The sequence below is a fragment of the Eulemur rufifrons genome, chromosome 19 (genome assembly GCF_041146395.1).
Source record: "Eulemur rufifrons isolate Redbay chromosome 19, OSU_ERuf_1, whole genome shotgun sequence".
NCBI lineage: Eukaryota > Metazoa > Chordata > Mammalia > Primates > Lemuridae > Eulemur > Eulemur rufifrons.
The window spans coordinates 91,454,965-91,481,175 of record NC_091001.1 but is presented as its reverse complement, the minus strand read 5'-3'; the positions used below and the strand labels follow the sequence as shown (position 1 = coordinate 91,481,175).

The window sequence follows — 26,211 nt, the reverse complement described above, 5'->3', positions numbered from 1 at the left end:
ATCATCAAAAATTGTGAATGTGCTATGGATGGATGGTGGTGGTAAGCACAATGTCAACGTACTTAATGCCTTAACTATACACTTAAAAATGGTTAAGATGGTAAATTTTGTTACGTGTATTTTATCACAATTTTTTAAAAATAAAAAGAAGTATAAAAAAACCGTGAGTCTGAATTTAAAAAACAAAAAGCAAGCTTAAAATACTATGGTATTGGAATGCTATCTCATTGCCTTACTTGAGAATTGTCAGCAAGATCATAGTTTAAAGACAGATATTGAATAAAACTAGTGTTGGCTCATCTGAACTTCTGTGAGGGTTCATTTGTACTTATTTTCTACTTCCCACAATTCTTAGTGAAATGTTACCATGTACTGAGTAAATACTCCCTAACTAACTAGTATGTAGAAACCAAACATTTATTACCATAATAGATGACGGGCCGAGAATGGTGGCTCAGGCCTGTAATCCCAGCACTTTGGAAGGCCGAGGAGGGAGGATTGCTTGAGGCCAGGAGTTCAATATCAGCCTGGGCAAGAGTGAGATCTCATCTCTATAAAATATTAAAAAATTAGCTGGGCATAGTGGCATGCCCGTACTCCTAGCCATTCAGGAGGCTGAGGCAGGAAGATCATTAGAACCTAGAAATTTGAGGCCACCATGAGCTATGATCCGCCCACTGCACTCCAACCTGTGAGAGACAGATTAAGACTCTGCCTCAAAAAAAATTTTTTGTTAAAAATATATATATATTTTTAAAAAACAGATGATAGACAAACTGGTAGATGGGCTATATCCAAGTCCAAATCAGAAACTGTCTTTAACTCAGTTATTTAAAAGCCACACTTTTAAATTTAAAAAGAACTCAAACTGATATCTACATTAATGTCAAATTTTATATTTTGAAATTTTAAAATATTTTAAGAACTTTTCTGATTTTAATTCATTGCTCTTCATTCAATGTTTGTTTCATTACAGGAATCTTTAATATGTGAATCAAAGTTCTTTATCTGAACTCTCTCTCTGCCATTTCACATAGCTTCCCATAATTAGAATAAAACCCAAACTATTTTACCAGCCCTATATAAGATTCTATATGATATAGTTTTAGCCTCCTTCTCCAACTCTCTTCACTACATTTCAGGCACATATTCCCTCTAAATGGAAATCTCTCCCCCTGAGAACTTCACAACATTTCGGATTTCAATGTAATCTTTACCTCCACCGAAAAACCATCCCTTAACCCATATCTATAATAATTTCTTCCTCAGTCACTTCTGCATTACCTGTTGACCACAAGCCAAATGTAGAGGCAAGTAGTACCAACCATGGTAATATGAGGCATAATACACTACAGGACCCTTCCAATCAGATCACAGACGACTGGATAAGGAAATGGGGTCTCAACCCAAAAAGAGCCAATTTATATGCTGGCCAGCAGCCAATAAGGTAGCTCAGTAGCCAAAGAATTCTGCACAAAGCAGAAATAGTAACTAGATAAACTAATCAGTGTCCAACTCTCCCTCTCATCCCCCTTACATAGTTTAAATTAGTGAATAGCACCAGTTCAGCAGAAGCAGACCTTGGATCACCTAATGTCAAAGGACGAGAGCAGAAGTGTTTACCAGAATCATCTACAGAGCTTTAGAAAAAATACACAAGCCTGCAATCCCCATTACTAGAGAAGTCTAATTGATTCAACAGATCTGGTGTGGGACCCCACAGACTATTCTTACTATATAGCCTTTGGCTAAGAACCACTGCAGGAGTAGACTGTTAGAGCTCCCTGGTTTCCTAAATGACTGCCCATTTCCTCAACCACACTCTGTCTTCCTGACACCTTGCTAGGCAGTAGTTGGGATTTCTGTGTCCCCCTTACTTTCCCATAATAAATCTCCATTACTTAAGATAACCTAAATCTATCCCTCGGTTTTCTAACTTAAACAATATAGTAATACTATCTCACTTGCAAGATGAAACATGTATTCAGATGTTAAAAGTACTCACAATACAAACGTTCTTCCTTGCCACATTTGGCCTAATTTTCTAAAATACTGTGGTATCTATCAAGCTTACACTCAAAATTCAAATATTTTTACCAAATGAAACCACAAACAAGAACCAAAGGAGAAAAGTATCTGCCTTAACAAAACTGACATCTAAATCTACATAGGAAATTCATGTATTTTACTCCCAAGAAAGTTCCAGAGAATTCAACTCAAGACTTATTTCACTCAGTTCTAATAAATTTATTCTCCAAACACCCAACCACAGGACTACAGTCTTAGTTGAGAGGCAACAACTAAGAAGATGGAAAGAGACAGTCTGCTACAAACAGACACAATGACATCAAAAAGAAATGATACACACACACAAATTTAAAAAAAAACAAACAAACAGGCTTTATACATTTGTCAAACCCACAGAATTGAATCATAAAGAATGAACTTAAATGTATGCAAGTTAATCAAACAAAAAAATGTACCAGTATGTCAGGATATCCCAGGATGGAATATATATAGATGATAACAAATGCATCTAACTGTATTACAAATACAGGATACTACCTCACGCGAGGGAGTGGGGGAAAAGACAGCTATAAAGTTTAGTAACTTTCCAAAATAATGCTTTATGATTAGAAATTTTAAGGCCAAACACACAAAGAACTGTACACAAACCTATAGTTGGTAAATTTCTTTCAAAAAGAGGTCTAGGTTAACAATCCTAAGCTTGCTTTACATGTATACTGGAGCTGAACAAATTGGATGGGAGCCAGGTTTCTCACTGTTGAAGATGGAAGTTACAGATAAGGGTGAAACAGTAATGAATCCTGTGGTATTGAATTAAGACTTAGAGAAATGGGTATGAACTCAAGTTTAATTTAATATATATAAATACAGATGGATAGACAAATAGAGATATTTGTGTACATGAGTTAGCATAAATATATTTCCTGTCTAGATCCACTGATAGGGCTTAGAAGCAGTGATACTCAGTAGCCATAAGCTCATTAAGTGCCTGAATTTGTTTCTAAATGCTATTTCCCAACAAAAGAGAGCAAGATTCCTTAAAGAAATGGCACATTCTATGAATGGGGCAGGGAATTGAAAGATGAACTTGCAGCACCTTGTAGAAAGCAAGGAAGTGCTAAAAAAAAAAATCAAAAGGCTAGGGCATGACAAGGGGATGCAGGCACCAACCTAAAAACTCTTGCCCAATAGCCAAAGTTGAAAAATTCTGAGCAAGAAAATAGTATGGGATTGGATTACCTCCCAAAGTACAAAATAAATACACTGATATAAATAAATGATTTAATAAATGAGGGGGAGGCCAGAGGGAAGGACAAATCTTTTGTACAGAAGAACTTAAGTAATATGTAGATATTTCCCTGTCCCAAAACATGGGCTGGACTTTAGCAACTCACATCCAAAGAGTAGAATATGGAAAGAGGAAGATGGTAACTTTACAACAGAGAAATGTGGCAAACACACACTACCTTAACCAAACGATCAAGGTTGATCATCGCCATGGTTAATACCATGTACCCTCAATATATGATGAGGCCATTTCACCTCTGTGGTATCCATCCCCAAAACCATTAACCTCAGTCTATTCATGAGAAAAAAGTATCAGACAAACCCAAATTATGGAGCATTCTACAAAATACCCAGGTTTTAACCTTATTTATTTACATACTTCTTTTCCACAAGAACCTAGTCCTGCTACCTCTTATACTGATTTTAACAACTGTTTAGAATCACATTTATTAATTAATAGAAAACTTCATATTCCATGAGCAATTTTATACATCAGAAATCCTAAAGTGTATGTAATGTTTAACTTAATAATCCAGAACAGTTATTTATCTGAAGTCTTTATTAACAAATATAACTGTTAACTTTATTCATTAAGATATTTATTGACTAACCAAAATCATCTTCCACATATTCTTTTCACTCATTCACTCATCGATTTATTTAATAAGTTTTGCAAAATGCTTATTATACACCAGGACTGTTTCTGGTTATGAGGATACAAAAGTAAACAAGGCAGGCAGGTCTATGTTCTCATGGAGCACATATTCTAGAAGAGGGAGGCAGACAATAAGTAAGGAAACAAATTAAATAACTTCAAATTGTACTGTAAGTAAAAAATAAATAGAACTAGTTATTTCATTGCTCTTCTACGTGCAGAAGAGGGACTACTTCCAAACAAATAGACAGGAAAGGCACCTGTAAGTATGTGACACCTGAACTGCAATCTGAAGGCCAAGAAGAGAGAATCAAGGAAAGAGCTTTGAGAAGAAACGTCTAGGGAGAGAAAGCAGCAAGTGCAATGGCCCTAAGGTAAGGAGTGTAGCATACTGGAGGAACCAGGAAGAAAAAATGACCAGTTTGTGAATCATAAAATATAGTGAACAAGGTGGAGAATGACAAAAGATGAGGTATGATAGACAGGCATAGACCAAATCACATAGGCTGTTATCAGAACCTTAAGTATTAAATACAACAGAAAATCACTGAAACTTTTAGGTAATACAGTTGCATTATCTGATTTACATTTTTTTAAGTTCTGAAACATATATACCTGTAAAGTAAGCATATCAAGAAATATAATTTAATACAATAATTTAAGACTAACTTTGTCATCATTTAATTTGGAAAACTGATGTCAGACAAATAATATAATAATCTAGCCAGATTAGTAATTCAATCATTCATGAAGCATTTGGTGAACTCCTGCTTTGTGCCAGACACTGCTCTGGGTGCTGAAAATACAAAGATGACAGTGCTGATGTCAACCTTCCACTCTAAGTAAGAAATACAAAAATGATAATGGTGATGTCATCTTCTACTCTGAGCAATCCAGTTTTCTTCCTAAATCCTCTAGACGGTAGTTCTCTAACTGTGCTGGGTATTAGACCCACTTTAGTGCATGGTAAAAAATGCAAATATCTGGGTTCCACCTATCAGTAACTCTAATTCAGTAGGTTTCCAATCATCCCCCACCATATTTTGAGAAACAGAAGTGGAGGAGGAAATACATCAAAATCACCTGTGATTTATAAATTACACTTCCCCATGGTCCTCTCGAGAATCATGCCAAAATGAACTACTGTAATTAACAGGAGGAGTATGCAGTATTACACAGGGTGTGTTGGGGGTGGGGGATGGAGGTGTGTATGCACAGAGAGATTAAGATTGATAACCACTATAATGGAGAGTTCTTGGTTTCTTTCTTTTACTTTTTTAATTGCCAGGAAAGAAGTAAGGATTTCTACAGAGTGATTCTCAAAGAGACATCTACAGACTCCTTGGCATCCTCAAAACTCTTTCAGAAGGTCCACCAGATCAAAACTATTTCATAATAACATAATAATAATAATAATAAAACATTATTTGCTTCTTTCAAAGAATTGACATTTACCCTGATAGTTGAAAAGCAACATTGGGTAAAACCACTGAAGTCTTATCAGCACTGGGACCAAACTACAGTAGTAATCACTACATTCTTCATCACCATACAATCATCAAAATTTAAACAAACAAACAAAAAAAAGCCATTTTCACTAAGAATGTCCTTGCTGTAACTATCATATTACACATTAAATCTCAACACTTGAGTACACCTTTTAATAGGTGCACTGAAGTGGGAAGATGACTGTCTCAAGGAAAAGCATTTTTATGACAGAGTTGCAAGCTGAACTAGCCATTTTTTAACAGAACACCATTTCTCTTGAAAGAATGACTGACGAATGATGGTTACTTAATCTTGGGTATTTAGAAGATATTTCCTTGAAAATGAACAGTGGGTCTGTCACATCAAGGAAAACTGACAATATTTAAGCTTTGAAAAAATCAGAATTTTGCAAAACTTGTTTCTACCACTATATGGGCTTTTGACAGCTTCCCAAGTCAAAAAGACTTTTCTGATGAGAATGGTGATGATATTAACAGGTGTGATTCTTTGACAATGAATAATGAAATGTGTAAACATTTGGAAGATCTGCATAACCCAAGGAACAAATATTTTCCAAATGACTAATGCATGGTGTTAAAAAATCCTGCATAAATAAAAGATCCCTTCAAAGTGGAGGACAGACCACTAGATTCACAGATGTTAATGAAAACAGAATATGAAAACTTAACTGCTATGGTTTCATATTCCAAACTGCAATTAATCTTTAAGAAACTACATTTAAGAATATACCATATTGATTGTGTTGAGTTTCACAGGTATATTAAATATGTGTAACTTATCGTATATCAACTATATCTCAATAAAATGATTTTTTAAAAATCACTTGTTGAGTTTCAGTGTAATAACAAAGAAGAATATCCAGATTTAACCTGAAAAGTCTACTAAAATACTCTGCCCTTTTCCAAATGGTTATCTGTGAGGCTAGATTTTCTTCATATGCTTCAAGCAAAACAACAAATCATAACAGTAAATGCAGTAGCAGATATGAGAATTCAGCTTTTTTTAATTAAGCAAGATATTAAAGATATTGGCAAAAATTCTACTCTTATTTTTCTTGTTTTGGAAGATAGTTATTATTTTCACTAAAAATGTCATTTATAACATGCAATGGGTTTGTTTTTTTTGTTCTTTAGAGACAGGGTCTCACTCTGTCACCCAGGCTGGACCGCAGTGGCACAATCATAGCTCACTGTAATTCTGAATGCCTGGGCTCAAGTAATCCTCCCACCTCTGCCTCCTGAGTAGCTAGGACTATTAGGGACGTACCACCACGTCCAGCTACTTTTTGTTATTTTTTGTAAAGATGGAGTCTTGCTATGTTGCCGAGGCTGGTTTCGAACTCCTGGCCTCAAGCGATTTTATCATTTCAAACACCAAAAGTGCTGGGATTACAGGTGTGAACCACCACACCAAGCCTATTATTGTAATTTTTAAATAAAAGTAAATATTTTTTAAAGTTTCTCGGTTCTAGTTTCCAATTTGATAGTTACTGATATATAACCCACATAAATAAAAACTCTTTACGGATATCAATAATTTTGAAAAGGGCCAGGCACAGTGGCTCATGCCTGCAATCCCAGCACTTTGGGAGGCCGAAACAGGATGATAACTTGAGGCCAGGAGTTCAAGACTAGCCTGGGCAACAAAGTAAGACCCTTTCTCTACAAAAAATTTAAAATTTAGTGGGGCATTGTGGCACATGCCTATAGTCCTAACTACTCAGGAGGCTGAGGCAGGGGGATCACTTGAGCCCAGGGGTTTGAGGCTGCAGTGAGCAATGACGGCACCATTGTACCCCAGACAGAATAAGACCCTGTCTCAAAAAAAAAAAAGAAAAGAAACAGAAAAGAATTTTGAAAAGTATAAAGAGATTCTGAGACTGACAAGTTTGAAAACAACTGCTAGAGATCAAATGACATGTTATTTAGCTATGCAATTTTGGATCACCTTACTGAATGCATTCATCATAACTATCTTTCTCTGAGGAACCAGAATAAGGAATGACACAAAAAGGGGCATTATAGGCGAAATAATGACTATGTTACAACAAGAAAAGATGTTCAATTATTAAATGTGTTAAATACAAAAAGACAAAGTACAAAACAATTATATAATAAGCTACCATTTGCTGGAAAAGATGACATTCACATGTGTTTATATATGTATAAATAAACTCTGGACAGACACTCAAGAAACTGATAAAAGCGACTACCTATAAGGGAAGGGGAATATGGAATACATAAGGATGGTATAGGAATAAGACTTTGATTTTTAAAACGTAGGAATGTATTCCAAATTTTTCAATTTAATTTAACTTAAAAGAAAATAATCCTAAACCAACATTAAGCCATAATTCAAATGTATTTTCAATTTCTAAGTTGCTGTAATCTCAGAAAAAGTCAAAAAATCTTACTTTTTTTTTGGCTCTGAGGCAAAACATTGTTGCCAGCTACTAAATACGCATGCCAGAAGAGTAAAGCACTGGTCAATCTGATTTCTAAGACAAAGTAGGGAAACGGTTTTTTAAATCCATAAATAAATCTGTCATCTGAAAAAACAAAATAATAATGAGTAATAACTTTATTATTAATAAAGAATAAGAAATAAGAAAACAGGTAAAACCAGCAGTTAACTCCTGCTTTGAGCCTTCAGTCACAGGTAGTTTAACCTTTGACTACTTGCATCTCAGATGAGAATTCTATAATACAGAATAGTTCTCAAACTTTTCTTAAGACTAGGAGCTTAATAAAAATTCTTAAATTACTTCTGTCACCCTTCCTAAAAGTCTAACACAAAAAGGAACATTTCTTTCCATATGATTAGTAGCTCTCCATAATTTCTAACAGAGTTCTCAAGCCAATCTCCTAGGTCAGGGTTGAACAAACAGCCCACAGGCCAAATCTGGTTCCCCACCTTTTGTTGTAAATCAAGTTTTACTGAAGCATAGCCACACTTATTTATTTACATAAATAAACACTATTGGCCAGGCTCAGTGGCTCGCGCCTGTAATCCTAGCACTCTGGGAGGCAGAGGCAGGAGGATCGTTTGAGCTCAGGAGTTTGAGACCAACCTGAGCAAGAGGGAGACCCCGTCTCTACTAAAAATAGAAAGAAATTACATGGACAACTAAAAATATACAGAAAAAATTAGCTGGGCATGGTGGCACATGCCTGTAGTCCCAGCTACTCGGGAGGCTGAGGCAGGAGGATTGCTTGAGCCCAGGAGTTTGAGGTTGCTGTGAACTAGGCTGACACCACGGCACTCTAGCCCATAGTACCTTCCTCTATCTAGCATACTATATATTTTACTTCATTATTTATTTATTATCTGTCTCCCCCAATTAAAGTGTAAACTAAGAATTGTTGTCTGTTCTATCCCCTGCTATACACCTAGTTCCTAAAACAATACCTTTCATATAAAACTCCATTTGTTCAATATTGTATCACTGAATGTTAAATAAAACCTCTTCAGAAGTGCCAAATTCTGTTAGGTCCAATTCAAATGCTAGAACTAGCCTAACTAAAATATACCAATTATTTTATAATATCACACATGAATATTCAAAATTCATAAGTTTTTAATTATGCTTTTATTATTTTATAATCTAAGACATTACGTGATGATTATAAAGATGCTTACTAATTTCAAACAGTTCAACTTCTTATTTATTCTGGCATTACTATAAATAGAAAGAACAGTAGGCTTCAAGCCAGAAGTCCTGGGTTCAAATCAGAGCTCTATCATTTACTAGCAGTATGACTTGAGCAATGAAGCCTCCTCCAAGTCTTAGTTTCTCATCTATAAAATGGCAAGGTAGGAGTGGATTAAAGATCTTCCTGCCTTACCTATCCTACGGCTAATCATAATATTATTGTGAAAATGAAAAATATATGAGAAAATGTTCTATAAGCCACAAATGATATACAATCATTGGACAGTATGGACATGAATTAAATGTTGATACTGCAGTTTGAGAACAACCTGAAACAGGACAGAAAAAGTTCAACATTTGGGGCAGCATATCTCACCATACTTCCCTGACCCTAACATAAAATCTAGTTTTAGAGTCAGACTGGTTCTTCAACTAACTTGTTATACCTTAAATGAGTTACTCAACCTCTGTGAGTCATCCTTTCCACATCCATAAATGGAGATAATACCAACCTGGTAGGGTCCTTTTGAGGATGAGAGATTATATACCTACATACGAAATGTATCCATGAAGCAAACTTAATGAAAGACATGTTTAATTTTTTGTCATTTTCATCTTCTTTCAAATGGACAAAAACTCAAAAGCAGATAATACAAACTACACCATGGAGATAGGGAAGGAGATGATTTGGACTTGGAAATGCATGTGAAAGGACAAGAAGGAAACTGAGAACTAGAAATAATAAGCAATAATATCAACAGTTTGCCTACTAAGTTTATTTTTCTTCTTGCCTTTCTCCAAAGTAAAATAGGAGGAGGTGCAAAGAAAAATCAGCACACAGAAAACTGTATTTTGTAACCTCAAAGAGTGCACTTTAAAATTAAATTTTATTATATCATCTCCTCAAAGAAAAATAATATTAGTCAGTTTTTCAGTTTCTCACACACCAAGATATTTTATTTTGACACTCTAGAACTTGAGGTACATGCCAAAAAAACTAAGTTGTGATTTTCCAGCTATAGGAACCCTGACATAATTTTATTAAATGTTTAGAAACATAGCTGAATGAATGAAAACAACTTAAAAGGCAAGACTGCATTTAAGATATATATCGTACAAACACTTCAAGAATGCTCTTTGAAGGCCCTGTGCAGTGGCTCATACCTGTAATCCTGGCACTTTGGGAGGCCAATGCAGAGCCAAGAGGATTGCTTGAGGTCAGGAGTTCGAGACCAGCCTGACTTGCCTGAGCAAGAGCGAGACCCGTCTCTACAAATAATAGAAAAATTAGCTGGGTGTGGTGGCCTGTGCCTGTAGTCCCCAGCTACTCAGGAAGCTAAGGCAGGATGATCGCTTGAGCCCAGGAGTTTGAGGTTGCAGTGAGCTATGATTTTGACACTTCACCCTAGCCCAGGCGACAGAGCAAACCCTGTCTCCAAAAAAAATGCTCTTTATATCATTAGACTTTGATATTTTCCGATTCCATATGACACCAGAGATTATCACATACACCATCAATATAACAACCATTTTCCAGGGGTAAAAACAAACCTCTATGTTAAATATACACTTAGATATAAAATATACCAATTTCAGGAAACATTAAAATGTAATGCATCCTTCTGAGATTCTGAAAATGTTCTATTTCCTTTTGTTTTTTTCTCCTTTTTAAGAGACAGGCCGGGCGCGGTGGCTCACGCCTGTAATCCTAGCACTCTGGGAGGCCGAGGTGGGCGGATCATTTGAGCTCAGGAGTTCGAGACCAGTCTGAGCAAGAGCGAGACCCCACCTCTACTAAAAATAGAAAGAAATTATATGGACAGCTAAAAATATATGTAGAAAAAAATAGCCGGGCATGGTGGCGCATGCCTGTAGTCCCAGCTACTCGGGAGGCTGAGACAGGAGGATCCCGTGAGCTCAGGAGTTTGAGGTTGCTGTGAGCTAGGCTGACGCCACGGCACTCACTCTAGCCTGGGCAACAGAGTGAGACTCTGTCTCAAAAAAAAAAAAAAAAGAGACAGAGTCTTGCTCTGTCACCCAGACTGGAGCGAAGTGTCACAATCATAGCTCACTGCAGCCTCAAACCCCGGGGGCTCAAGCAATCCTCCTGCCTCAGCCTCCCTAGTAGATAAGACTACAGGCACGCGCCACCAAGCCTGGCTTATTTTTTTAATTTTTTGTAGCAACAAGGTCTGGCTATGTTGCCCAGGCTGGTCTCAAACTCCTGGCTAAAGCCATCCTTCCACCTCAACCTCCAAAAGTGCTGGGATTATAGGAATGAGCCAGCTCGCCTGGCCAATGTTCTATTTCTTAATCTAGGGGCTGGTTACATAGGGTATATTAAATCTGTGAATATTCACCAAAGCATACATTTCATTTGTATTCTTTTTCTATATATATGTTTACTTTAAAAAAATTTAATGTAATGTACTGCTACCTCACATATACAACATACACACACTGCAATCAACCAGATGAATTATAAATCTAAATATGACAGGTAAAAAAATACAGTTCTTAGGAATAAAACCCGAGAGAGTAAATCCATGACATTGAAGTAGGTAGAGATTTCATAAGCGGGAAACCAAAGAAAGCACTAATCAATTGATAAACTGGACTTCTTTAACTTACCAAGGCATTAAGATTCTGAAACGGCCATCCACAGGGTAGAAGATATTTGCAATACATACATCTAACAAAAAACTGTATCCAGGATATATAAAGAACGACAAATCAACGTGAAAAAAGTAAACAGCCCAATAGAAAAAAGGTTTAACAAACACTTCACAAGAGCACAATTCCAATGGCCAATAAACATGGGGTCCCTAACATGAAAAAATGTTCAACTTCATTGATCATTAGGAAAATACAAATTAAAACTACACTGCAGTATCACTACATACCCTTCCAGAATTACTAAAAAGACAGACAATACCAAGAATTGGCAAATATGTGAAGCAACTGGAGCTCTTATACACTGCTGGTGGGGGTGTAAATTTGTAAAACCACCTTGCACAACTTTAGCAGAAACTACCAAAACTTACACACATAAGCCATGACCTAATAATTCCATCCCAAGGTATATATCCAACAAAAATCACATATATATTCACCAAAAAAGGCATACAAATGTTCACAGCAGCAAAAAAAAAAAAACAAAAAAACAAAAAAAACAAATGTCCATCAACAATAGAATAAACTGTATTCACACAATGGCAAACAGCAATGAGAATAAACAAAGTACAACACAACATGGGTTAACCTTACAAATGTAATGTTAAGCAAAAGAAGCTCAAAGAATACACAGTATATGACTCTACTGATACAGAAGTCAAAAATAGACAAAACTTTTCTACAATGTTAGAATACAAGGAACACAGGGCAAAGGGAGGAGGAGTGTTTTTTGGGAGTTCCAGTACTGATGTTTCTTGAGCTGGGTGCCCATAACCTGAATGTGCTTATTCATCTAGCTGTACATGCTTCTATATGTATGTCACACTTCTCTAAAAATCTTGCATTCACTGGATCCCTAACTGGTAGATCAGGATTTCTAATCCTTTCCTACTACCAAGAATCTTCATCTATACTATGCTCAGAGACTTGACTGGCAGCAGTCCTACATCAGCCCTACTGCTCTTCAAGATTTAAACATCAGTATCTCCATCCATATACTACCAATACCCACCACATGCTAATTACCTACTATATGCCAACCACTTTAACATTTGTTTATTTAAGTACTTACTGAATACCTACCATGTACAAAATCTGTGCTGAGTACTTAGGGTACAAAAAATGAGTAAGACATGGTCCCTGGCTTCAAGGAGGTCATAAGACCACATATACAGTTAACAAGGTAAATGTATAAAGATGTGCACAGAATATTATGGGTACACAAAGGAACATCAAAAACTACCTGGAGGTGGGTAGCAAGGGCAATATACGTAACCTAAACATTTGTACCCCCATAATATGCTGAAATTTAAAAAAAAAAACTGCCTAGAGGAGGCAATGCATCAGGGTAGGTTTCTTGGAGATATTAACACCTGAGTCTTTAAAAGATGAGTAGGAACTATCCTGGTAAAGAACATTTCAACAGAGGGAAGTTTGAGCAAAAGAACAATGATAAGACACAGCATGATGTATTTAAAGAAACACTGAACAGCTGTTAGATGGTGGTTAAAGGTGGTAAAACCAAGAACTAAGATGGGGTAAGGGGAAGCTGCCATAGAAATAAGTAGGTGCCAAGTCATGAAAGGACTTAGACCTTATGCAAGAGGCAAGATGGATCAGTGAGGAAATGATCAAAGGAATAATGGGGTCAACAGATTATTCAGCCATCAGTAGAGAGGACAGACTTAAGGGGATAAGGCTGGCAGAAAGAAGTCCAGTTAGGAGACAGCTGTGATGGCCCTGACAGAAGATGATAAGGGCATGAAATAATGAAATGAAAGCTGTAACAAATCTGGAGAAAATAGACTAGATACATTATGCTGCTGGTCCAGAGATCATACTTTGAGAACCACTAACCTACACTAGGGGTCAGAAAATTTTTTCTATGAAGGCCAAATAGTAAATATTTCAGACTTTATGTGCCACACATGGTCTCTACTGTATTTGGTTTTGTTTGATTTTTAAACAATGTTTTAAAAATTAAAAACCACTCTTAGCCAGTGGACCTTACCAAAAAAAAAAAAAAAAAAAAAAAAAAGGCTGCAGGCTGTGGGCCATAGTTAGTTTGCTGATCCCTGCTGCACACCAGTAAAGAAGTGAGGATTAACCTTCCTGTGAGATTAATTTTCCTAAAACGCTACTTGCATCATATTATTAGTTCCCTACTCAGAAACCTCCACTGGTCCTCAATGCCTAAGTCCAATCACTATGATGCCTAGCATTCATAGGCATCTGTACTCTAGCACCAGCCCACTACTCCAGACTCATGAACTACATCCTTGTGAACCTTCCATCATTATTAAATTGAACTACTTACATTTACCGGCTTCTATATCTTTGTGGTGTTTCCCAATCCAATGTTCTTTCCTACTGCTCCAAACCTACTCAAATATCCCTCCCTCAAAGCACAATTCAAATCCTACCTCAAAATGATTCCATCCTCCTCAGAAATCCTAAAAGCACTATCTCAACTTATACTTATTTGTTGCCTTGAGTTGTTACTTCAAATAAACTGAAAATTCCTTGAGGGCAGGCAACAATTTATACTACTCTCTATCAATGGATCTAGTATATAACGGGGTAAATAAAATGAAGATGTGTGTGTACATATGTACATGTTATAAAAATTACATATTATATATGTAATATTTGCATATGTACACACACACTTTTTTTCTGAAATAACTAGATAACTGAAGCAAATGTGATCTCACCCTTATTTGTATCGGTAATTAAACACTTTAATTCTATGGACACAACCTGAATGCTTGTAGAAACCACAGAATGACAATCCACAAACACAACTAGTTTACTAGAGAAACAATAACACAAACAGAATTTTCCCAATGTTATCAGTATAGATAGACTGGCATAATATTAAAGACAGAAGTTCCCAAATCAATTCAAAGTTAACTATGAATTCAAAGTTACCTATAGTTTTACTTCATTTATTTTTTAAAATACGAAAGAAGTTTTTACAACTAAATTGCTTTAAATTCACCCTCAATTATTACTCAACTTTAAAAAGTTACACACACACACCCCCCAAAAGTCACGTATATGGTCTTAATTTTAGTAAGGTTCTCTACCACAGTTCACATCACCAAAAATGGCATTATTGATTTCACTCAGAATTTAGGGAAATAACAATACATTTAAAATTTTTAGGAAAATAATCCATTTTAGTTCACAGCTGATAAATATAATCACAGATTTTTTTCAGCTGGATTAAAAGAGTAATCTTGTATTTGAGAAGATATACTTAAGACTTTCCAAGTCCAAAGTGTAAGCTATGCCCTATTTTATTACCCAAAGAATGTTCAAGAATCTATAAAAATTCCTCCAGAATCACTTGCCCACATTCCATTGCAAACTACAACAAAAGTTTAAAACACTTATAGAAAAGTATAGAAAACCTAAATGGACAAACCAAAAAATGGCCATTAAAGTGAAACCTAAAATTTTTTTAACTTTTTAATTCTTCAACGCACATGGAAGAAAAAGTTTAGTTATTTACAATGCCGAAAAGGCCATCACTCATCGATAACTAACGTTAATAATGCACTGATAAGGGGACAAACCCAGGAGCCAGGACTCCCATTTCCCAATTCCTGTTCTGTCACTGGCTTAGTATAATGAGTCTTGGGCACATCACTCAACTTCTCTACTTTCCCTATATGTTGACCAAGAATAGCTTAACTGACATTCTCAGGTTGTGAGAACTGATAAAATGTTTATGAAGTACTTTAGGACCATGAAGGGAAGCCACTGTAACCATAAAATGTCATAAATGCTTAATGCAAAACTGCAGCTACCTGTTAGCTATAGCTGCAAATCCAATCATCACAATTCTTTTGTGTCTTAACACAGCAAATTTTTACTGAGTCAGTAAGGTGTATGTATTTTAATAAGCTAGTTTAGCAACCTCAGGGAAATTTATTTTCTTCCAAATCTTTTTTTTTTCTCATAAACCATGTCACTATCCAACCCAATTATTTGTAAAGGGAAACATGATCCGATTCACATTAAGTTAGGTCTAGTTATTGATAAGCAAATACCAATGACTGAAGAGTATTAGGAAATCACGGTGGAACTTTCTTTGTTAACATACCAGAAATGTGACTCCTGAAAATAATCCCAGAAAACAGGCATTCTAACAAGAGCTTTATTAAAGGGAAAATCCCTACAACTCTCTTAAAGAACTCTAAAATGTTTTCAGACCCTGGAGACAGAAGACTAAATTTGCTCAAAGCCTAAACTAATTCGTTGGGTTGTTCCAGCACCTGCTTGGTGTTGAGCGACTAGAGACTGAGGAGGCTGCTCAGGAAAAGTGCTGATGCCATCTCCAGCTGCCCCTTTCGTGAATGACAGTAACAATGCAAACACTGACAAAAGAGCTGGGAGGCCACCCAAAGCCCCTGATTAGCAGTACTTCTACTCTAGCCCCAACATACAAGGCGACAAATCCCTGAAAGGCCCTCCTCTGACAGCTCTCCCATGCAGAGACCTTGTCTCTAGCCTGGTAACGTGAAAAAGTACTACCCTTCACTCCTTCCAAGAGAGCGGAGCACCTTAAAGGTGAGGGAAAACGCTGCCTGCCTTTCCAAAGTGCCAGAGGCAAAAGACGGGAAGACTTCCTCCTGGGCTCTGAGCGAGGAGGCCCCCTGGGCAGCCAGAGAAAACTCGCCCTGGGCGAGGGCGCCCCTCTGACCGCCGGCAGGGAGGACAGGGAAGAGGAGGAGAGGAAAGGAAAGCGTGTCTCCCACTTGGCAAGAGGACAGAGGGTCGCTGCCCAGCCGTGTGGGGAAGCGGGGCTTGGCGCCGGGCACGCCGTCCTTCCCGGGGGTGGCAGCGGCCGGCCGCCCGCTTCCCGCGAGCCGGAGAAGGCGACAAGTAGACTCGGGTCCCGGAACACCGGGAGCACGTTCTCTCCTCCAGCCTGGTCCCGAGGAAGGGCGCAGGCTGCCGAGGCGGCAACTCTCCCTCTCGCCCAACTCCGGCGAGCGTGAGGCCGGCCGGCCGCCGGCTGCGGGCGCGGGCTGCCAGCAGCCCGGGTGGGGGAGGCGACGAGGCCGGCCTCGGCCCGCTCCCTCCGCACGCGGTCCGCGCCCTCGTCCCCGCCCGCCGCCGCCGCGGGGCCGGGCCGCCGACCTCGGCCGGCCGGGCGCGGGGCCAGGCGGCAGCGGCGGCGGACGGGCGGGCGGCCTGGGGCCCTACCTGAGGCTGTGTACCAGCTCCCGGCGTGACTGGCTTCCCGGCAGACCACTCGGTTGGACATCTTGGTGCCTGTGCCGCCTATGGTGCACGAGGATGAATGAGGAGGCGGCGGCGGCGACGGCGGCAGGAGCGGCTCCGCGAGGGGACGAGACACCGCGGGCCCAGCCCAGGAGGAGGCGGCAGCGGGGAGGGGATCGGCCCGGCCCAGAAGGAGGAGGAAGAGGAGGAGGCGGCGGCCCAAGAGGAGGAGGAGATGGCAGCCGGGGCGGTGGCGGCGGCAGCAACAATCACCACAAACTCCGGTGACCGCCGGAAGATGGGGCCCACAGCGGCCTCACCGAAGCCCGGAAAGCCCTGGCCCCGGCCCCCGGAGTCGCCGCTACTCCCCAGCCGGGGCTGGTTTCGCCGAGCCGCCCCCACGGCCCCCTCCCCTCCCAGTTGGCCTCCCGGAGCCACCGCCGGTGACCCCACCCCCGTGACTCCGCGCCCGCCCCCTCCCCCCACCCCCCGCGGGGCTCCCTGCACCCACCCCCACCCCCCGGCAGGGCCCTCCTGCCCGTCCGCTCGCCCGCCGGCCCCGCCCCGCTCCTCCTCCCGGCCGCGCGGCGAGGTTAACGGCGGAAACCGGACAGGCCAGACGGCATCTGGGGTCGGGCGGCCCCGCGAGGAGGCAGCGGCAGCTGCAGCTCCGCACACACAAAAGCCCAGGGCCGGGGCCTGAACCGGGGAAGGCAGACCCAGAGAAGAGCCAACGCTTCCTTACTCGCCACTCTAACGGGTCCTGCCCACTGAGCATGCCCAGCACCGCTGCCAGGCCCGCCGAGGAATCTCAACGTGCACGCTCCGCTCTCCGGGGTTTAGCGGCAGCAGAGGCTGGGGGTGGGGGAGCGCGCAGGGAGCAAGACGCAGCCGCAAGGCAAGCCCCCTCCCCCAGCCAACTTCCTTAAATGAAGAGCACCGAGGGCACGCAGAGGCTTTCCACGGGGAAAGTCCAGCTGGTATTCACCTTCGTACACAGGCATCCTCGGTGGATTCGCACCCTCCAGGTTTCACTCCTAGGGATGCAAGTCTGTGGCCACGCTGAGAAGTTCGTTTGTAGAAGCAGGCACGTGGCAAACTGTGCCTGTGGTCCTGCAAATGCTAGTTTTTGCTTTACTTGGTCAATCGGAAGCATTTATCTTGTTTCATGTTAAATTTAGCTAGGTGCATGTCTTGTCTCCCTAATTAAAGTGCTAGCCTCAGTTATTCTCAACGGTAAAATGGGGATACCAACAGGGTGGAACTAGGATAAGAGTTACTGAATGTAGAGTCTGACAGGGTAGGAATACAAAAAACATTATTTCTACCCTTCCCTTGTCATAAATCCCAGTATTCCACATAAGCGTCAGGAACAAAGAATTCCTTTACAATTGTGGAAGAATCACAGCAAAGAAGGATATATTATACCTCTGAGAAAGTGTTACTATTATGAAGTACATACACTGTTACAAAACTAGATAGAGAACAGGATCAAGTTCCTTATGGTCAATGAAAAATTTGGGGTTTGGGGTTAACACCATAAAATTGGTCTATCTCAGTGTTACAATAGACATGATCCTGGTAAAAATCCAAGGTAGGCAACTGGCTGTCTAATATTTAAGCTTAGGTTTTCCTAGGGCTGTAATATATACTTTAAAAAGAAAAAAGGTAGAATTCTGTTCCTTCTCCTCCCACCTTTTGAAACTTCAGAGTCCTAAAACCTAGTCAATTACTGGAATACTTCTGACTTTCACACCTTTTTCTACAGTTATTAAGCTAAAATCTCCACTGAATCTATGTATTTCTTCATTCTATCTTTTTTTTTTTTTTTTTTTGAGACAGGGTCTCCCTCTGTTGCCCAGGCTGGAGTACAGTGGAGTGGTTATGGCTCACTGCAGCCTGGAACTCCTGGGCTGAGGCGATCCTCTTGCCTCAGCCTCAGCCCAGTCTTTTTTGGTATCTAGGGCTACAGAAGATACCACTGAACCCAGCTAATTTTCTTTTCTTTCTTTTTTTTAAGAGATGGGGTCTTGCTATGTTGCCCGGGCTAGTCTTGAATTCCTGGCCAAGCGCCCACCTTGGCCTCCCAAAATGCTGGAATTACAGGCATGAGCCACGATGCCTGGCCATAAACTGTTATTTATAAATGTTTGTTCTTATTATCCTCTGCTCCTAGCAACAATCCCAAGTCTTATTCCAGACTAGCAATCTAATTTAAAATTAAGCTTCCTCCCTATTATTTAGTTAGACACTTCTTTCCCCAAAGGATTATTCTTACTTGTCAAACAGAGCAAAGATTACATTGTCAATTGCAGCGAAAGTTTAGAGGATCCTGCATTATCTCTAGAATACACTTGGATTTGTTGTTGTTTGGTTTTTTTTTGGAGACTGGGTCTCACTCTGTCGCCCAGGCTGGAGTGCAATGGCGTGATCATAGCTCACTGCAGCCTCAAACACCTAGGCTCAAGCAGTCCTCCTGCCTCAGCCTCCCAAGCAGCTGGGACTACAGGTGTGCACCACCATGCCTGGCAAAATTTTTTTTTTCATTGTTTGTAGACACAGGGTCTCACTATGTTGCCCAGGCTGGTCTTCAACTCCTGGCTTCATACAATCCTCCTGCCTTGGCCTCCCAAAGTACTGGGATTACAGGTATGAGCCACTGTGCCCCACTAGAATGCTCTTAATATAATTCCACCATATTCCTCTGTCCACTGTATTCTGGCTCCCTTATTCAAGCATACTCTTGAAAGAAATAAGTTGAAAGTATTCATTTACCCATCTCCCCTAAATTAAGGAAAATTCATACAATGCAAAATACTTACTTTGTATTCCAGGAGAAGCTTATTTGGCACTACTGTATAATTCTCATGTTATTTTCAGCAACTTCCATTATATTCACCAGTGATTTGAGTTTGATGCTCCATAAACATCATTCATAGTAGGGCCAAAGAAGAAACGTTCATTAATAGACAGTCCTCATGAAGCATGGGCTTCAGAAAATAAGAAGGCACCACTAGTCCTAGAATCCAACGTTAATGCACATATCAGAAGAAACAGCATGTCCAATATTCACTCCAGCAGTCTGTATTAACAACCACAATATCCATCAATGCGATACTTGTTATATAAAGATATAAATATGCACCCATTAAAAAGAATGAAATGGCACTATATACTGCTGTGGAAAGAGGTTCAAAAAGTGAAAAAAGCGGCCGGGCGCGGTGGCTCACGCCTGTAATCCTAGCACTCTGGGAGGCCGAGGCCGGTGGATTGCTCAAGGTCAGGAGTTCAAGACCAGCCTGAGCGAGACCCCGTCTCTACTAAAAATAGAAAGACATTATATGGACACCTAAAAATCTATATAGAAAAAAAAAATTAGCCGGGCATAGTGGCGCATGCCTGTAGTCCCAGCTACTCGGGAGGCTGAGGCAGTAGGATCGCTTAAGCCCAGGAGTTTGAGGTTGCTGTGAGCTAAGCTGACGCCACGGCACTCACTCTAGCCTGGGCAACAAAGTGAGACTCTGTCTCAACAAAAAAAAAAATAAATAAATAAACAAAAAGTGAAAAAAGCAAGAACGGGAACAGTGGTCATGCCTCTAATTCCAGCACTTTGGGAGGCCAATGCAGGAGGATCGTTTGAGGCCAGCCTAAGCAACACAGTCGATTCTGTCTCTAAAAAAATTTGAACAAAATTTAAAAAATAAAATAAAACTGGTGCTCTTGGCCAGGCAAAATGGCTCACACCTGTAATCCTAGCACTCTGGGGGCAGAAGCAGGAAAATCACTTGAGCTCAGGAGTTCAAGACCAGCCTGAACAAGAGCAAGACCCTGTCTCTACTAAAAACAGAAAAATTAGCTGGACATGGTGGCACGCACCTGTAGTCTCAGCTACTCAGGAGGCTGAGGCAAGAGGATCGCTTGAGCCCAGGAGTTTGAGGTTGCTGTGAGCTAAGCTGACGCCACGGCACTCACCCTAGCCTGGGCAACAAAGTGAGACTCTGTCTCAACAACAAAAAAAAAAGATAAAAATCTATTCATATCCAATGTTTTGGAATGAAATTTTTTACATAAATCTTTTCCATATTTATTGTTAATATTTAAGATTCCCAGAAATGAAGTAAATGAGTCAAAAGTTATAAAAGCTTTTTTAAAGGCTGGCAAGTTTTTTAAAAGACAATTATTCATTACCAACTGCCCCTTTTATCTCTGGTGACCTATTTTCCACTATTACATCGTTTCCTAATTTTTAAACAACTAGATTCTCAGTTATAGCCACTCACAGGTTTCATCTTTTCTGCCTCATTTCTCCTATTTGATGAGATGTGTCAGGCCTTCAATTTATTAATGTCTTTTTGGAATCCAGTCCAGAGAAATATCTGGATACAGTATTTTATGCTGTTCTTAACAACTATTCTGTCATGTTTCTAATGGGAAATTATCAATCTTTAAATCCCACTATAGATTCTCCTAAATAAGATTTAAACAAAGGTTCAATGTGATTCCTGTAGCCTCATCACAATTACATAGATGGTCTCCTTCTATCCAAACTATTTTTCTTTTTTTCAATTCAAGGGGTCTATTTCATCTAATAATCTATTCCTGATTTACTCTGCTGGTCCTCTCACTAACCCACCCACCAACATAATTCAAGAACTCACTCTTGACCAGGCCTAGTGGCTCATGCCTATAATCCCAAAACTCTGGGAGACCAAGATGGGAGGATAGCTTGAGGCCAGGACTTCAAGCCAGCCTAAGCAACCATAGCAAGACCTTGTCTCTACCAAAAAAAAAAAAAAAAATTAGTCAAGCTTGATGGTAAGCCTGTAGTCCTAGCTACTTGCCAGGAAGATTGCTGAGGCCTAGGGGTTTGAGGCTGGAATGAGCTATGATGACACCACTGTGCTCTAGCCCAGGCAACAGAGTGAGATACTGTCTCAAAAAAAAAAAAAAAGAAAGAAAGAAAGAAAGAAAACCTGTTAAACAGTAGTTTTTACTCTGTATTTACTAAACAATATCTTCTCCATTAAATTAAATGGTCACACCAGGCACTGTGGGACCTCGTCTCTACAAAAAGTATAAAAATAAGCCAAGCAGTGGTGGCTGGCACCTGTAGTCCCAGCTACTCAGGAGGCTGAGGCAGGATTGCTTGAGCCCAGGAGTTTGAGGTTACAGTGAGCTATGATGACACCACCGCACTCTAGCCTGGGCAGCAGAGCAAGACCCTATTTCAATCAATCAATCAATAAAATGAGTAGTCAAAGGGTAGAAATTATTTCTATAACTGCCAGCTACACATGAAATACCTATAGTAGAAGTTTCTAATTTCCATTTAACTGGAGCTTACTGGAGTAAGTGATGCTCTCCATTCCTTCAGTAAAATACACTGAATAATGCCCACCATAACTGAAGTCTTAAAGGTAGTAGACTATACTCTTTAAGAAACTCTCACGTTATTGCACTCTCTTCCCACATTTGTATGCATGACTAACAAAGATCAATCATGTTCTCCAACTTATTTATACCAGTTGTCCTAGGTATTGCCATGACATAATTTAATTATTATATAAACCAATGAAATACAAATACATAATGCAAAAGGTATGCTATGGTCTGAATATTGTGTTCCCCCACAATGTATGTGTTGAAATCCTAACCACTGAGGTGGTGAGATTAGGAATATAGGGCCTTCTGGTGGTGATTAGGTCATTTCTTGAATGGGATTAATGCCATTATAAGAGGCCCCAAAGAACTAGCTAATCCATGTCCACTGTGTGAGGACAAAGATAGAAGATGGCATCTATGAACCAGAGAGCAGGCTCTTAAAAGACCACCTTATCTTGAACTTCCCAGCCTCCAGAACTGTGAGAAATAAATTGTTTACAAACCACCCAGTTTATGACATTTTGTTACAACAACCAAAAAGGACTAAGACAAGGTGTTTATATCAAAATTAGGTTGAATGCTTTTGAAAGACTCAGTAAAAACAACTGTCAAACGACAGGCTAACATGACTGAAGATTAAAGAAAAAGATATACCATTCTACAAATCACTTCTTAAATGTCTAAAATCTTACTCTATTTTTAAAAAATTTGAAAGTGGAATTTGTAGACCATGCATCATAGGTGTGGTTTGTGGAAGAAAGATACAGAATTCCAATCAAAGAACCCATACGCAAAAAGAGGACTAAAATCAAAATATTATCAAGTTAATGTAGATTAGTATTTTTAAGTTTTAAAAAAACTGTTTAAAGTATGTGTGATTTAAGATTCCCTACTGTGACTCACCTTCTCATCCACCAGCAGCATAAGCTTCTGTACATAACATAGGGCAGACTAATTTTTCCACCAAAGAAAAATTTTACACACACCTGAGCAGTAATATAGCATTAAGCTGGATTTGAATCTCTGCCCCAAACTTTATTCCTTTGTAACCTTCAACAAATCAACGAAATCAGTTTCCCCATCTATGAATGAAGTATTAAAATTAATGTTAAACCTACCCCAAACTTTGGGAAGTGATGAAGATGTTTATGGCCTTGATGGTATGGTTTCACAGGCATATACTGATCCCCAAACGCATCAAGCTATATACAATAAATATGTACATCTTTTTATGTCACTCATATGTTTACATAAAGTGATTTTTAAAAATAAATAAAATAGAGATAAATTTTTTTTTAATTAAATCTCTCTTATAAGGTTAAGGATTAAATGACAATTCATGTAAACTATTTAGCATGGTGCCTAGCATATGCCTAAGTACCCAGTAAGCAGCTTGTGGACTACCAGCAAAACATATGCCTATTGTCAGTCCTTACTGAAAATGTATCAAATTCAAGATTAATTCAAGCCCTATCTTGAAAATAGTTCACTAGAAGGACTACAGCACTAGGCAGAGTGACCCATACGTATATTTCCAAAACTAAAATACCTTCTGAGTGGTCTTTAACCAGAAGTATGCAGAATGCCTTAAAGAGTTTTCTTCAAGTTCACAAATTCATGAGCCCTGGCTCTATCCCAATTGAATCATGTTCTCCAGGCACATATGTATGATGTTTATGTAGTATATAAATTTTATATTTGTTTATACTTATATTTGAAAAGTTCCAAGTGGCTCTAATGAGAATTGCCAGTAAAGAACCACTGCTAAGAAAATAGCATTATTGGCCAGGCGTGGTGGCTCACGCCTGTAATCCTAGCACTCTGGGAGGCCGAGGCGGGTGGACCCTTTGAGCTCAGGAGTTCGAGACCAGCAAGAGCAAGACCCCGTCTCTACTAAAAGCAGAAAGAAATTAGCTGAACAATTAAAAATATATAGAAAAAATTAGCCAGGCATGGTGGCGCATGCCTGTACTCCCAGCTACTCGGGAGGCTGAGGCAGAAGGATCACTTGAGCCCCAGGAGTTTGAGGTTGCTGTAAGCTAGGCTGATGCCACAGCACTCTAGCCTGGGTAACAGAGTGAGACTCTGTCTGAAAAAAAAAAAAAAAAGAAAATAGCATTATTGTTGCTTTAATAAGATTATCCAATTACTACTTAAATTTTAAAATGTCACTAAAAAGACTTGGCTGGATTAACTTAAGAGTAAGCCAAATAACCAAAATAAATTTGACAGAAGACTTATGAAAACTACCATACAAGCAGGAGATCCCAATATTTCTAGGTTTTTCCTATTCAAGTATATAAATCTGCAGATGTAAATCAAAACCCTATCACTTCCGCACAAGTGTCAGTCCTACTAAAATAATTATTTCCTGTAGTAAAGAAAGCTGTAAGATATATCTCATCAACCTTAAAACTTTACAAAGCCTGTAACATTTTTACTTGGAGATACAAGACTCTAATATGCTTCTAATGCAGTGTTTCTCAATATTAGCACTAATGACATTTTGAGCTAGATAATTCTTGGGGAGGGAGGGGACTGGGCATTTGGGCTGTCCTGTTCACTCTAAGATGTTTTAGCAACACCCCTGGCCTATCTACTAGATGCCAGTAGAACCCCAACTTACTCGAGGTGTGACAAGCAAAATATGTCCATACATTGCCAAATGTCCTTTGTGGGGGTGGGAAACACTCCCATTTGAGAACCTCTGCTCTCGTGAATGTTTTTCCTGGCTCTCTTCAGACAATTTTCTCTATTTTCTGAGTTAGTGAGCTATTTCAATTTCTTCACAGGGGGCAATGGAAATAGACCCAAAAAAGGACTGGCTGCTGCTTTTTATTGCAAAGAGAAGCAATGACTTTAAGTAGCACAAGTACTTCTCACTTAGCTATAAGCAACACATTGGTAGAACGAGGTTTGAATTCCCATTCAAGCACTTACCAACAGTGTTGTCTTGAGCATGTCACTTAACCTCTCCAAGTCTGTTTCCTCATCTGCAAAATGGGAATAATGACATCTACTTTGCAGAGTTGTTACATTAGAGATAATTTAAAAAATAGATAATTTAAATAAAAAATATGTGCCTGACATATAGTAAGACTGTAATAAATGATAGTTATATTACTACTATAAAGGTTGATAGTAATAGAGGGTTGTACACCCTCTGCAATGCTTTTATCAGTATTCCAACTTTATTGTACATTAGAATTTTTGCTAAGACATTGAAGATGCCCAGATCTCACCCTCAGAAAGGCCTAGAGACAAAGCTGAGGAAAATTGACTGAGGTTTTTTTCCCCCAAACTGTTATCTTTGTTGCATAGCTGAGTTTTGTATATTATACTTGAGTCTGCTGTATTTTCACTCTGTTGTAAAACTGCATTTGAAGACACAAGAAAGAAGCAATTCATGAAAATAATTCAACCACATAAAATATTTGTCACACAGAACAAAAACTACTTTAAAATAATGGTGTTTTGACAGTTTATTTTCAAGGTCATTTTAAAAACAAACTTAAAGACATCTGAGAAAAAATTGCACAGAATATGCTTATTAAATAAGTATGATGATTAAATCAAAATAAGGGAAATGTGTTCTCTTCTGCAACTCCGGAAATAAGCTCTGTTGTCCTGAAGATTCTTATACTCCAAAAAAGGGAAATAATCATGGCAATTAAAGCTGCCTCTTAATCATGTAAATCTACAGTAGCAACCAAATTTTTCTGTTCTTTCCAATAAGTCAGTTTCGATCTTCAAACTGTGCCTTGTTTTTTAAAAGATAAGATGCTAGAAA

At 39.2% G+C, this 26,211-nt stretch overlaps 2 protein-coding genes across 12 annotated transcripts in view; both read right to left on the bottom strand.

Annotated features, from left to right (window-relative positions):
• Nucleotides 1–17,927, bottom strand: part of MEMO1 (mediator of cell motility 1) — a 111,813-nt gene extending 93,886 nt beyond the window's left edge. For 2 of the 7 annotated variants that reach the window (XM_069493920.1, XM_069493922.1), the window contains exon 1: nucleotides 17,022–17,445. In XM_069493920.1, coding sequence (XP_069350021.1) covers nucleotides 17,022–17,082 — 61 coding nt within the window. In that variant the 5' untranslated portion in view covers nucleotides 17,083–17,445. Of the gene's footprint in view, nucleotides 1–17,021; nucleotides 17,446–17,525 lie in introns of those variants that run through there. The other 5 variants (XM_069493916.1, XM_069493918.1, XM_069493917.1 and 2 more) reach the window with 5 other exon arrangements.
• Nucleotides 17,928–22,119: 4,192 nt separating this feature from the next.
• The window catches only part of DPY30 (dpy-30 histone methyltransferase complex regulatory subunit), a 14,253-nt gene continuing 10,161 nt past the window's right edge, over nucleotides 22,120–26,211 (bottom strand). For 3 of the 5 annotated variants that reach the window (XM_069494530.1, XM_069494529.1, XM_069494531.1), the window contains exon 5: nucleotides 25,876–26,211. This exon is cut by the window's right edge and continues 19 nt beyond it. In XM_069494530.1, the coding sequence (XP_069350631.1) occupies nucleotides 26,158–26,211 (54 nt within the window). In that variant the 3' untranslated portion in view covers nucleotides 25,876–26,157. Of the gene's footprint in view, nucleotides 22,262–25,361; nucleotides 25,415–25,875 lie in introns of those variants that run through there. The other 2 variants (XM_069494533.1, XM_069494532.1) reach the window with 2 other exon arrangements.